The sequence below is a fragment of the Anser brachyrhynchus genome (genome assembly GCF_964034855.1).
Source record: "Anser brachyrhynchus genome assembly, chromosome: 7".
Lineage (NCBI taxonomy): Eukaryota > Metazoa > Chordata > Aves > Anseriformes > Anatidae > Anser > Anser brachyrhynchus.
Window position 1 is genome coordinate 40,299,332 of NC_137701.1, and position 11,926 is coordinate 40,311,257.

General features: G+C 53.8%; 1 protein-coding gene across 3 annotated transcripts in view; it reads right to left on the reverse strand.

Moving 5' to 3' along the window:
* The window catches only part of CACNB4 (calcium voltage-gated channel auxiliary subunit beta 4), a 79,515-nt gene extending 68,540 nt beyond the window's left edge, over positions 1–10,975 (reverse strand). For 2 of the 3 annotated variants that reach the window (XM_080599431.1, XM_080599433.1), the window contains exons 1-2: positions 10,839–10,975; positions 10,619–10,702 (exon numbers count right to left, since the gene is read on the reverse strand). In XM_080599431.1, coding sequence (XP_080455557.1) covers positions 10,619–10,702; positions 10,839–10,847 — 93 coding nt within the window. In that variant the 5' untranslated portion in view covers positions 10,848–10,975. Of the gene's footprint in view, positions 1–10,618; positions 10,817–10,838 lie in introns of those variants that run through there. The other variant, XM_080599430.1, reaches the window with a different exon arrangement.
* Positions 10,976–11,926: the final 951 nt, after the last annotated feature.

The following is an 11,926-nucleotide window of genomic DNA, read 5'->3' on the forward strand; positions in this document are numbered from 1 at the left end:
GGGGAGACACAATCAGCCTACAAAGTAGTTCCTTCAGCTCTGGTCATGAGAGGCAAGCTCGTTAGACAAATCCCAAGGAAGGCAGGCCTGAAAATGCAGTCAAACATGGGTGTGCTCTGCCTGGCAAGGCTTGCATCATTTTACTTTTTTTAAATGTACTTTCCTGCTCTGAAAATCGTGTTTGACAGCAAAAGCTGTCTGCCTCCTAACTACTGGATAATGCTAAGATTAAAGCACCTGCATCCAAGTGTCCCCTCCTGCACCACAACTTGAGGTTGGCGTTTAGGGGCTCACCATTAAGACTGCCAACTCATGCTCTTGCTGAAAAAAATGGAAGAAAAAAAAAAAAAGAGAAGTGCAAAACCAGAAATGAACGACCAGCAGCTGCCGGTATCTTCCACCTCCTGCATCTCACAGTGGCAGTCCCCTGCCACGTTGCCTCCTGCAAGTGATGCAGCACACCCCGAGCTCCCAACAAGGGTGGGGAAAGCTGTAGAAGACAATTGTGCAACCTTACCCATTCTGGCAAGTCTCCACTAACATTTTTAGTTTGTGTGCTCCTTGTTCTGCAAACCAGCAAGGGACATATTCTGCCCCTTCTTTCTCAATCTCTCTTTTCTCCTCTTCTTTTTTCTTTGCCCCCTTTTTTTGTTTTTAAACTTTTCCTCATCTCTTCATATCTCTCTACTAATTTGCTGGTGGCACTCCATAGACTGGGCAGCCCTCATCAACCAGGGAGCGTCACGACAGGCTGAGTCCGCAGCCAGTTTTCAGAGAGAAATGCAGGATATGACGCAGAGAGAGAGAACAACAACATTTCCTGAAAGAAACCAACAGCAACAAAATATCCCCGAACGTCCATAGTCAAATTTAAAATAGTTAATTAAATGGGTATTTGTGGTTTCCCCTCTTGCTACTCCTTGCCTTGCACACCCGCACGGTTACCCTTCAGCAGGCGGAGCACGCCGCCCTGCGCGGGCGCTTTGAGGCTGGGTGGTCGCAGTCCTAGAAATGAGCTTCTCCCGTGAAGAAAGGCTGAGAGAGCGGGGGCTGCTCAGCCTGGAGAAGGCCCCGGAGGGACCTCATTGCAGCTTTTCAGTACTTAAAGGGGGCTTAACAAAGATGGAGAGTGACTTTTTGCTCAGGTGGATAATGATGGGATGAGGGGGAATGGTTTTAAACTATCGGAGGGGAGATTTAGATGAGACGTTAGGAGGAAATCCTTCCCTCAGGGGGTGGTGAGGCCCTGGCACAGGCTGCGCAGAGACGCTGTGGCTGCCCCGTCCCTGGAGGTGTTCAAGGCCAGGCTGGACGAGGCCTTGGCCATCGTGATGTAGTGGGTGGTGTCCCTGCCATGGCAGGGGGTTGGAACTGGGTGATCCTTGAGGTCCCTCCCAACCCGAGCCGCTCTGATTCTAGGACAAGGCCCCCGGCTTTGCCCTCCCTTTGCTTCACAGGCGCCCTCCCTGTCACCCAGCCCACGCCCTGGCTTCGATCCCCGCTCCCCCGTCTCCTCCCAGCGCTCTCACCTCCCCGTGGCCGTTTCAGCCCCACCTCATTCCTCACATCTCCGTGTCCCCGTGACCTTCTTCTCCCACCCGGCAGGCTAGATTGGGAAGCCCCAGCCCCCCGGCACCGCAGCAAGCCGCGGAGGCGGCCTTCACTGCCTCCAGCGTCCCGCAGCGCCACGTCTCCGGCCTCTCACAAAGTGCTGCCACCCCATGGGGGCAGCTCCTCCCCACGAGGCCAACAAGACATCGAAGGCAAGATGGGAACATAATATTTAAGCCATGAGTGCTGCGAGGCATGGGGAAGATGAACGGCCGGCTGGCAGGTTAATGTGCCTCGGGCCATTAACCCCAACTGGCCATTAAACCTAAGAAATGGCTTTTGTGCCGAGGTCTTTTTTTTTTCCTTAATAATTTCAAGATGAATAAAAGAGGAGGAAAAAAGCACGCCAGCTGATGAAACACCTCCTAACGAGAAGCTCAGTTTCAGTCGCCAGGAACAGATCACCCAAGAAACGAACGCCCCACCCAGGCACAACAGATCCCGTCGTGAGAGCTCATTTGGACGAGGTGCCCTTTCGGTCCCCCACCTCTTTCATATTTAAGAAAAACCAACCCTTCTGTGGCTCGGTACACACCGTCAGTGCCGTGCTCTCGGCTGGCCACGGAGATGAGGCGGGCAGGAGGAGGTGGTGGTGCGAGAACAGCCGTGGAGGGCAAGTGGAAGAAACAAGCGCCAGGGGCCCACGCGGAGCAGCCAGCACAGGGCATCTCTTCCTGCACAGAAGCAGCACTATTCCAGCCGCAACCTTCATTTGATTTTACCTGCATTCTCTCTTATTTGTATTTTTATGACTGTAATTCTCTGGACCAATGGTTTCAGCGCATAACGAGCGACTGCTTCCCAGGTATATAGAGTCCCACCTACACGCACTGACAGCAGGAACTCTCCCCTGTGTCCTGACATCCTTTAGGTTAATGCGCTTGATCAACTACCAAAATCACTTTCTAACAGTTTTTGGTTAACAGGCAAGTGTGATAAAACCCAGAGATCCTGCTAACATCTTAAGTGGCAGAAGAAGCTCCGACCCAAACCTAAGCGTGCCAAATTTTATTTCGCTGGAGCTCTGCTGTATTATTTTTCCAAGAGCAGAAATGTGAAAATTATACACGTCAGGCTTCCCCACGTAGCCCTGAAACGAACACAAAGGAGCTACGAAGCTATTTTTCCAACTCCGCAGGTCACCCAAGACCCGAGGATTTTAGGAAAAAGCTATTTCTGTCACCACCATATTCTTCTCAAAGCACCACGACACATTTTAACAAATACAGGTTTGGAGTCCCATGTAATCATCTCAGCTTCCTCTATATTCAGCACAGACAATCGCACCGAGATTGCATTTGACACAAACTCCCGGTGTCCATAGAAACTGCCTGACGGCAAACGCAGGCGCAGCCTTCCCGGGGCTCCAGCTCCCGAAAGCGGCTCTCGTTCCCCACGCGGCGCTGCGACCCCCAGCTGCAGCTTCTGTACGATCTGGTACCACGTGGAAGACACGCCAGGGCTGCAAGCCCAGGGCACAGACCCCCGGCGAGGCTGCGGCCAGGCCACCAAAGGCCAGGGGAAGACGCAGGGCTCCTGGGGTGCCGGAGCTCCGAGCCTCTGCGGAGGATTTTCATCTGCTTACCTATCCTGCAGCACGCACCGGGTATTGCCCTCGTGCCCCGAGCGGCACTGTACCACGTATTGCACTGTGACAACACCGTGTGATAAGGGGAATTAATTTTATAGGTCACTCCAGGAGGATACATGGAAACAAACACCCACACCACGCACAAAGAGACAGGCAACTCCAAACTGCAGGGAATTTTGGATGAGGAAGAGCCAAACCCTATTTTTTTTATTCATACCTACGCTGCCTCTGCTATTAATATCTGACTTCTCTTGTGTGACTTTAGGCTATTTTAAAAATGAAACCTTGTTCCCATGGAGACAATAAGCCGGTCAGCACATCTGCTGGAGAAGAGGGGATAACATTTTTAAGTGAGATTTTAAGGGCCCGGGCTTCCACGAACCCGTGCCAACGGCTCCACCAAGCACCCAGAAGGGATGCTGTTAACACAGCGAGCTGTCACCTGCACGATCTCCGTCACCTTCACGATCTCCCTCCGTCACCTACACGATCTCCGATGCTCTTGTTAGCCGACCCGTCCTCCCCGCCACGTGCCGTGCTCACGGACGAGAGCTTCTCATTAGCCGAGCGCAACGAACCTGCCTCGACGGCTCCTAGGTGGCTCTGCACAAACCCAAACAAACCCCACAGCTCGGGGATCTCTTTATTTATTTATTAGCAGCACGCAGTCACGATCGTTATTTGCTTGCAAACAACGACAAAAATCCTTTTCCTTTTCCAGCGGAAGACTAATGGGAACATAATTTGAGATTCAATTAGTGCATTAAGAAGCATTCAATTAAGCCTCCCAGTGACACAGAGACAGGCAGCCAGATGAGGAACCAAAACTCGCGGGGAGCCTGCTGGCTCCCTCGTGGTGATGGCAGGATCACGGAGGGAAGCCACATTTCCCGTTCTCCGTTTCCCAACAAGAAAAGCCACGGAAGTTTCCCTCTACTGCCACTTCAGACTGGTGAAGCTCGCCCCGCGGCCACCCCCTAACCCAGATGTGCAAGGAAAAACCCAACCAAGGCAGGATTTTGGGACGTGGGGATCAAGGCAGCCCTGTGACATAGGGCAGCGCAGCTTCCAGATGTACGCACCGACACGGGACAGCCAGATGCCTCCAGCTGTGCCTGACACGGAGGCCAAGGACAGAGGACACTCCAAGGGACATGCAGGCTAGGTTAAACCAAAGTCAGCTGTGCTTCAGCAGGGTTTAACTTAAAAGAGACAACTGCTGTACCAGTTATGCACACGGATTTGAGAACAAAGGCGAGTTAAAACAATGCCGCTCTGCCACGAAGACAAGCCTTGCATTCTTTGGAGACGGGGATGAATCTTTTATTCACCTGTCAAATGCTTTAACAGTTTCTAAATGCTGTATAGAAATAATGATCCAGCCCTGTGTCGAAGGCATAATCATATTCCATGACAGTAAGTTATATTTTAGAAATTAATGACTCATCGTAGAATTGAGCTCATCCTGGTAAATCACGGAGATTCTGATCTGCTCCCTTGCAGATATATATTTTATCAATCTAATCAGCATTTGGTTTTGAGAAATGCCTGGTTCGTTGCACATCTAGACTGGAGTGGACACCAGCACTCAGCATCACCCACCTCCCGCTATCAGGAATCTGTGTTACAGAAGACCAACGTCTCAAGGTCATCCACTGATGGCTCACTACATCCTCAGGAAGATGGCTTTAAAACAAGAACTGAAGGGGAAAAAAATTTTACGAAAAGATCACTACATCTGCCTATGTACATCACCGATCAGCAAAGAGCAAAATTAATTCCTCTTAACCGGCAGTAGGGATGAGATTGTTCTGTCAGTTTGGCAACCCAGGACGAGCACCCTCCCACCCGAGGTCACCACTTTACAGTAGAGTCATCAAATAACATCAACTAAAAAGCTCCAAACTGTACTTCAGGCCATGCAACGCTCTTGAAAAGTGCTGGCGTACAGAACTCAGCTGGCATTTTCCTGGGCAGATGACAGAACTCGTGCGCTTCACAGCTGAGAAGACACCTGAGATGGCAACTGGGTGGTTGGTTACGTGTCGTGTGTGCTAACGGAAAGGCCTTCAGATTTTATGAACAGCAACACAAATGGCTCAGATGCCCTCAGAGCTTTCCAAATCTGATATACAAAAACTACTTTGTCTTGACCGAACAAAGAGAATGAATGCGGATGCCAACATCCAACTAGAGTACGCCGCTTGGTCCCGCAGGGAGAACACCACAATCGCGTGTCCAGAGGCACAGGAAAAAATAACTAACCTGAAAACAAAGCAACAAAACTCTTTTGAGAGATACTCACTATTTTTTTTTCCAACCATTAAAAATGTTGCTGTGGCTTAGGAGATGGTCAAATAACAGAAGGTTTTTCCTGTTTCCTTTTCCTCTCAGATGAAAAAGCAGCAAGCACAAGCACTACCAGAGACACAACGCTAGGTTTAACTGTCTTAAAAGAAAGCCAACTTTAACTTCAACTATCTTTAAAAAACAATCAGCAAAAAACCTTCCAGAAATAAAATGTATGTCTAAATATGGCTTTATGTAGTTAGACGTGCTTGCAGCAGACAACTACACTCTGGCTACACTAAGTCTCTGGCAAGAGGTGAAGAGAATTTCCATTGACTACTCCGAGTCTCCCAGAGGACGTTATTAAAGGGCCCTGTTGGTGTCCAAGAGCAGATAGCCCCGTATTTCATTTCCAGCACGGGAATTACCACAACGCTTGCCTGGCAAGGCGCAGGAGATAACAAGTAACAGCCCTGCAGAATGACGGTCAAGCCGTCAGGTCCAGAAAAAGAAAAATTTTGGTTGTGTATTTAAGAGTAGAGGCACCCTAAACTCGACTCCTTCCCATCAAAGGCAAAAATCCATCCGTCCTTCAGCTCACAAGACTTCATCTAACAAAACCTTCCCAAAATGAGAGAGGGCAGGCGGAGCGGGGACCTCGGATGCCCTTTCAGGGCCCTTTCGGGTGCGCTGCTCGTCCCATCTCCTCGTGCCACAGTCCCTGCCTCAGGCACCGACTGCCCCTGGGCATCCCTAGTTCAGTTACACAGACTCTTGAGCTTTTTCCTCTCAAAATTGTATCAGCAGACACACAAAGGCTTTAAGGACTCCTGGCACACGTACCTGGGAAGGAGGAGGTGCAGTCGCTGCCCCACCGACCCCACCAGGACCACCTGCAGCACGGGAGCAGCCACCGGGGCACTTTATTTGACAAGGCGTGGTGCTGTGACATAGCCTTTGGGCGACTTTCGTTGTTGTTCACAGGTCACCCAACTTTTCCCAATGAAATTCCTTGAAAGAAAGCACGGGCAACAAAAATGGTGCTACCAGAAGTCAAAGGAAAAAATAATTGCATTACAAGTCACGTCATGTCAACATAAAGGGTGGAAACAAAATCCTCGGGAGAAAACAAACAAACCAACAATGAATTATTATTACGGCGTTTGCAAAACTATAAGCATATGTTTTCAGCTGGCCTACTTATTCTCTTATGCCACCACGTTGATAATTGACTTCTGTCCCTTAAGGGACTCGTTAAATGGAATTGAGCAGCACCTGCCACGTCAGAAGTACAATTTTGTACGCCCGGCCTTCGCTCAAGCACGGCATTAACAGCTTCAGCGCCAGGCCTGCTCGCAGCCTCGGCTCTGCCACCCAGGCGGAGGTGCCCAGGCAGCAGCACCCCGAAACCTGCAGCACTTCGGGAGTGCCGGAGCAGCTCTGCTACCCGGGGACGGGCTGGATGGGGCTGAGCGGCGAGCAGCCCTCCTGCAGCAGCCAGAGGTACCCACAGCACATGGGGAGCAGCGCCGTGAGCTCCTGTCCTGCCTCACCACCACCAAACAGCGCTGCAGGCAGCGGTGTCAGGAAAGGAACGCTGCCAGTTAGCGAACTGGAGAATAGCTCCAGAGCTCTTCACAAATTAGCGCTGTAATTGATGATTGTTACTGGCATTAAACAAACTAAACGTTTATCCCCACGGACCCTAAAGCAATTTAGCCCTGGAATGGGCCCCAGGTGAGCCGGAGTGGAAGGAGTACTGCTGATGTCAACGGCCTTCCAGCAGGAACCAGCACGAATTTCGGCTCCAGCAGCTCCTCGTGCTGCCCACGACGCGCCGCCAACCGCAGCGGGTGCCTTGACTGCTGGGGGCGGCAGGGGACTGCCCCGTGCTGCCGGCAGAGCAAAGCACAGACGAGCAGGTTGCTCACTCGTGTGCCCACCTTCTAACACAGGACCTAAAACTGCCCCGCACCGAAGGAAAGGCAACGTGTGTTACCGCTTTGCACAACTCGGTGCCCCCACAAGGCAGCCTGAAGGTCACACGAGGCTACGAGTGACCTTACCCTCTGGAGAAATTGTTCTCTCGCACTAGCCGGCTGATTTCCAGCCGTGCCTACCTGTCCCCACTTGTACATCACTCAGCGCCTGTCTTGCAGCGCAGCGCTTCTCCGTTAAGAGGCAATTACGGGCACCGTCGGCTCTCCACACGCGCGGTACATTTGTAGCCCTGCCGTTGCTGACACACACAAGACTCAAAGCGACTGCCCGCACTTATCACCACCCGGTCTTGACAAAAACACAACCGCAGAAGCTTGTACAAACATTATCCTGGTGCTAAGTTAAACTGACCTATGAATTTAAAACAAAATTAAACGCAACATAATGAAAAGTTGAGTAAAGAGCTCAAGGCTGGGGGACCTGTGCCTCCCCTAACACAAAAGGAAGGAAAAGAGTAAAATTTCCATTGGTATTGTGAAAACTAGTTCACAACTCATAACACATCCAAGATCCAAAACATATTTAAACTCCTCTGAGACACATATTGCAAATCTTACTAACAGAATTTCTTTTTGCTTTTAATTACACTTACATCTCCAACATTACTTGAAGACAAGTCCTGTTACCAGGAGTTTCTTTGCACTTCTCAAAGACAAAATGCCAACCCTGAAGTGCTCGTTCCAGCACTAAAGGAGCAGCAGAAACACCGCAGTGTGTACAGGAGTGGCGAGGAGCAGAATTTCCATACGGTGAGGAACATTGTACTGAACGCACAGGAAGAACTAACGCGACCCTTACCTAAACACTTCTTTGATGCAGCTCTTCTACTCACGCTCCCTCAGCGAGGGGAAGGTGGGAGGCAACCCAAGAGTTATTTTTGTTGCTCAGCTCACACAATCCAAGTGAAATCTTCCTACTGATCTCATGTAGGGAACTAACGCACTTGCCTGCTCCAAAGGTCTCCAGATACAAAATGACCGTGGATCTCCTGCCGTCCGAAATCGCTGCAGTCTGAAATGTCATCTCGGAGAGTGACTAAAATAAATGCATCTCCCTGACTTTTCTGAAAGGACCGACGCTGAGGAACGCAGCTGCCCTCATTCTCACTCAAACGTGTGTTTTCACGTGGACAATGCCTGCAACACGTGCTTACAAGCGGCGTCTGTGACTACAGCAGTCACCCACACCAGCAGCGTGGAGAGCACAGCGCACATTGTGTGCACATCATCCACGGGAGGAGCCGAAGTTCTGAAACCCAAACGTTGGAAGCCACAGGACTGTCGCAGTAGAGGACAGGCAAATAATCCTTGCACACTGCAATTTCCATCCTAATTCAGCCAAACGTAGGGATGCAGGAATCACAAAATATTATTTATTATTCTGCTAGATCAAAACCAGGAGCCTTAGGTATTTGGCAGTGCCCCTCAAATGTGCTACGACCCACGTCGCACACACCACTATCCCATCGAGAGGGATTTGAAAAGTAAATGCAAGTCTCCCTACCTTCTCCAGAAGGCACCAAACACACTGAATCCCGCAGTGCCTCCAGAGCACACTGAGTCCTAAGCCATGAGACCAAAAAAACGTGCAAAGCAGAAGAAACATTGAGTGTGTTTTGAACACAGCTGAGATACTTGACGCAATCTAATTCACCCGTCACATCCAGTCCGCTTGTCTGAAGAGCAGCAGCTCTCACGCGAGCAGCGGCTTTCCCCAGGTACTGCCGTGAGCGCTCCCACGTGCGAGGCTTTCAGCGCCACGCGGCGCAGACTCGCTCCCTCGGACATCCCGTGCTCAGGAATGACGCCGATTCCCCCCGGTGTGCCTCAGTCACAAGCCCTCAGCCTCCCGTGTGAGCACAACACCTATGGATCACTTGAAGTGGCATTTCCAACAGCCTGAAAATTCTCCGGGACATCTCCAGGAAGGGCCCGCAGCCACCTGCTCAACTACCACGATGTGCTCACCCAGCCTGGAAGCGCCTTTCCATTTCCTTGCTGTTGCTGGATCTCTAATTCCTTCGGCTGGGATCCCCTCCAGCTCCTCCTGCCGCGCGCACCTCGCCCTGCTGGACGCGAGGAATCGCCACACTCCATCCCCTCACCCACGGACCAGCCCCACACCTCGCACGTCTCCGCAAAACGGGCTTCCACGCTCAACAAGCCTCCCTTGGCTTCCCAAGGACCCTCATCCGCTCTCCTGCTGCTCCTTTAAATTTCTACTAACAGCACCGAGAAATTTGGGCGAGCGTGAAGTCAGGGCCGTGCGCCAAGGAACCTTTTACCTCTTCTCCCTCTCGAGCAGGTTAATAATATTTACTCTGACAAACATCACTCGGGAGAGAAAGCGAAGGTTCGGCGGCTACGGCTGCTAGCCGTTGTTTTACCAAGGGACAGCTAGCAGACAAGAGCGCGAGACTGCAAATAGAAGAAGAAAGGGCAGAAATAGTTATTAGCAGGAGGCTTCGTCTAAATTGCTACCGCTGCTCCTGTAACGCCAGGGGAAGCAGGGCCGGGTATAATTAGCACCGAGGAGCCTGGAGCCCCGAACTGAGGTGCCGGCGCACGACATCTCTGCAAGCACACGTCTCGCAGAAACCTTCAACTCCTCAGAGCAAGCAAGGGCTAAAACCTGGGCTCCCGTCCTCTCGGAGAAGTGGATTTCTTGCCGGCACCGCCACAGCGGATAGCTGAGAAATCCACCCGGAGCACAAACCACGGCTCACAGACTGGAAGGCAGACGCAGCACGGGTGTTTCTCAGGAGAAGTCACGGCCCCAGGTGCATTTTCCAGGCCTCTCGGGGCACCACCGCCAGGCTCGCGGCGCCGGGTCCCACCCGCCCCGAAACTCCCCCAGAGGGGCACCGCGACTTCGACCGCCGCTGGCCCTGCCGGCCACAGCGCAGAGCCACAGGTGGTCACGGCACCGCCGAACCGCCCTGCGACCACCTCAGGGCGGGGAAGTTAAAGGGTAGCCACGCCCGCGGCCGGCCGGCCAACTCCGCGCGAAGCCCCGGGGCTGAGGGCGAGGAGCGCGGCGCTGAGGCGCAGCCGGGGCGCTGCACCCACCCGGCCGAGGGGGAGCCCCCGGCCCCGGAGCCCCCCGGAGCCGCCCCCGGCCGCTCACCTGCCGCAGGATGAAGCTGGTGGACGTGGTGCTGCCGTCGGAGCGCTTCAGCCGGCTGCGGCGCGTCGCCGTGCCCCTCGTCACCTGCGCCGGGGAAGGCGAAGCCATCAGGGTCGCGCCCGCCTCAGCCCTGCCCGACCCAGCCCGGCCCAACCCGGCCCGGCACAGCCCGGCCCGTGGCGGCCGCCCCCCCCCCCCCCGGGGGGCCCGCAGCACCCACCGCGGCCATGGCAGCGAGGATCGGCGGCGGCTCCCGCGGCCCCGCACCTCAGCGCTGCCGGGGAGAAGAGAGCGCGGAGGGGAGGGGAAGGAGGGCGAGGGCGGGAGGGAGGGGACGGGGAGGAGGCAGCGCGGGGGGCGGGCGGCGCGGGGCGGGACGGGGCCGGGGCCCCGCCGCCATCTCGGGGCGGGTCGGGTGCGCGGCTGCCCTTCGACGACCCGCGTGAGGCGTCGAAGGGGAGCCGGGGGGGCCGACAGGGCCGCTGCCACCGCCCCCCGAGCCCGTTTGGGTGCCCCCGGGCCCCGCCTCAGCGCTGCCAGCCGGGCTCGGCACGGGCAGGGGAAGGCCGGCGGGGACGGGGGGACGCGGCCGTGTGGAAACCTGCCTGAAGTTGGAGAGCAGGAACGGCCTTTCTGTGAAGCCTTCTGTGCTCGCCTTGCTCCAGCTTGGCGGTGTATCGGGCTGCGCACCCGCACCCGGCTCTTCCCCAGCCTCTCTTGGGGTTGTCTGTGAGGGGCCCGCTGAGGAGCGCTGTATTTGGACTTAGCTGGGTAGGTAATTCTCAGAGCTGACAGATTTATTACAAACAGAAATCATTTATGACGAACAGAAACGATCACGAACTGCCAGAAATCACCAGAGCTTTCGGTACAGCGTCTGGTGCAGGAACAAGAGCTGCCTCCCGGCCGGGCTCCCTGCTGCGCCCCGTCCCTACCGCAGGCCCTGGCACACCGCAGAGGAGCGCAGGCGCCCCGGACAAGTCCCGGCTACGAGCCCAGCACAGCCTCCGAAAGCTGGAACTGATCCCCAGCTGCTGCACCTGTGTGAACCAGCCCAGCCTCCACCGCGCTGCCACCTGGCACTTCCAAGTATCGATCGGTGCGAGTTTGCATCAACTACCATTCATAAAGAATGCTGTAATTTCCAGGGCACGGGGGGATAAAAATAAATCAAGAGATGAAGCAACTTGTTTGAAGTCAAACAGGAAATCTGGAGAAGAAGGGGAAGCAGGACCTGGATTTCCTGCTTCCCACTCCTGTGCTTTAGCTACAAGTACATTACACCTCCCACTGAAATGAATGAGAAAT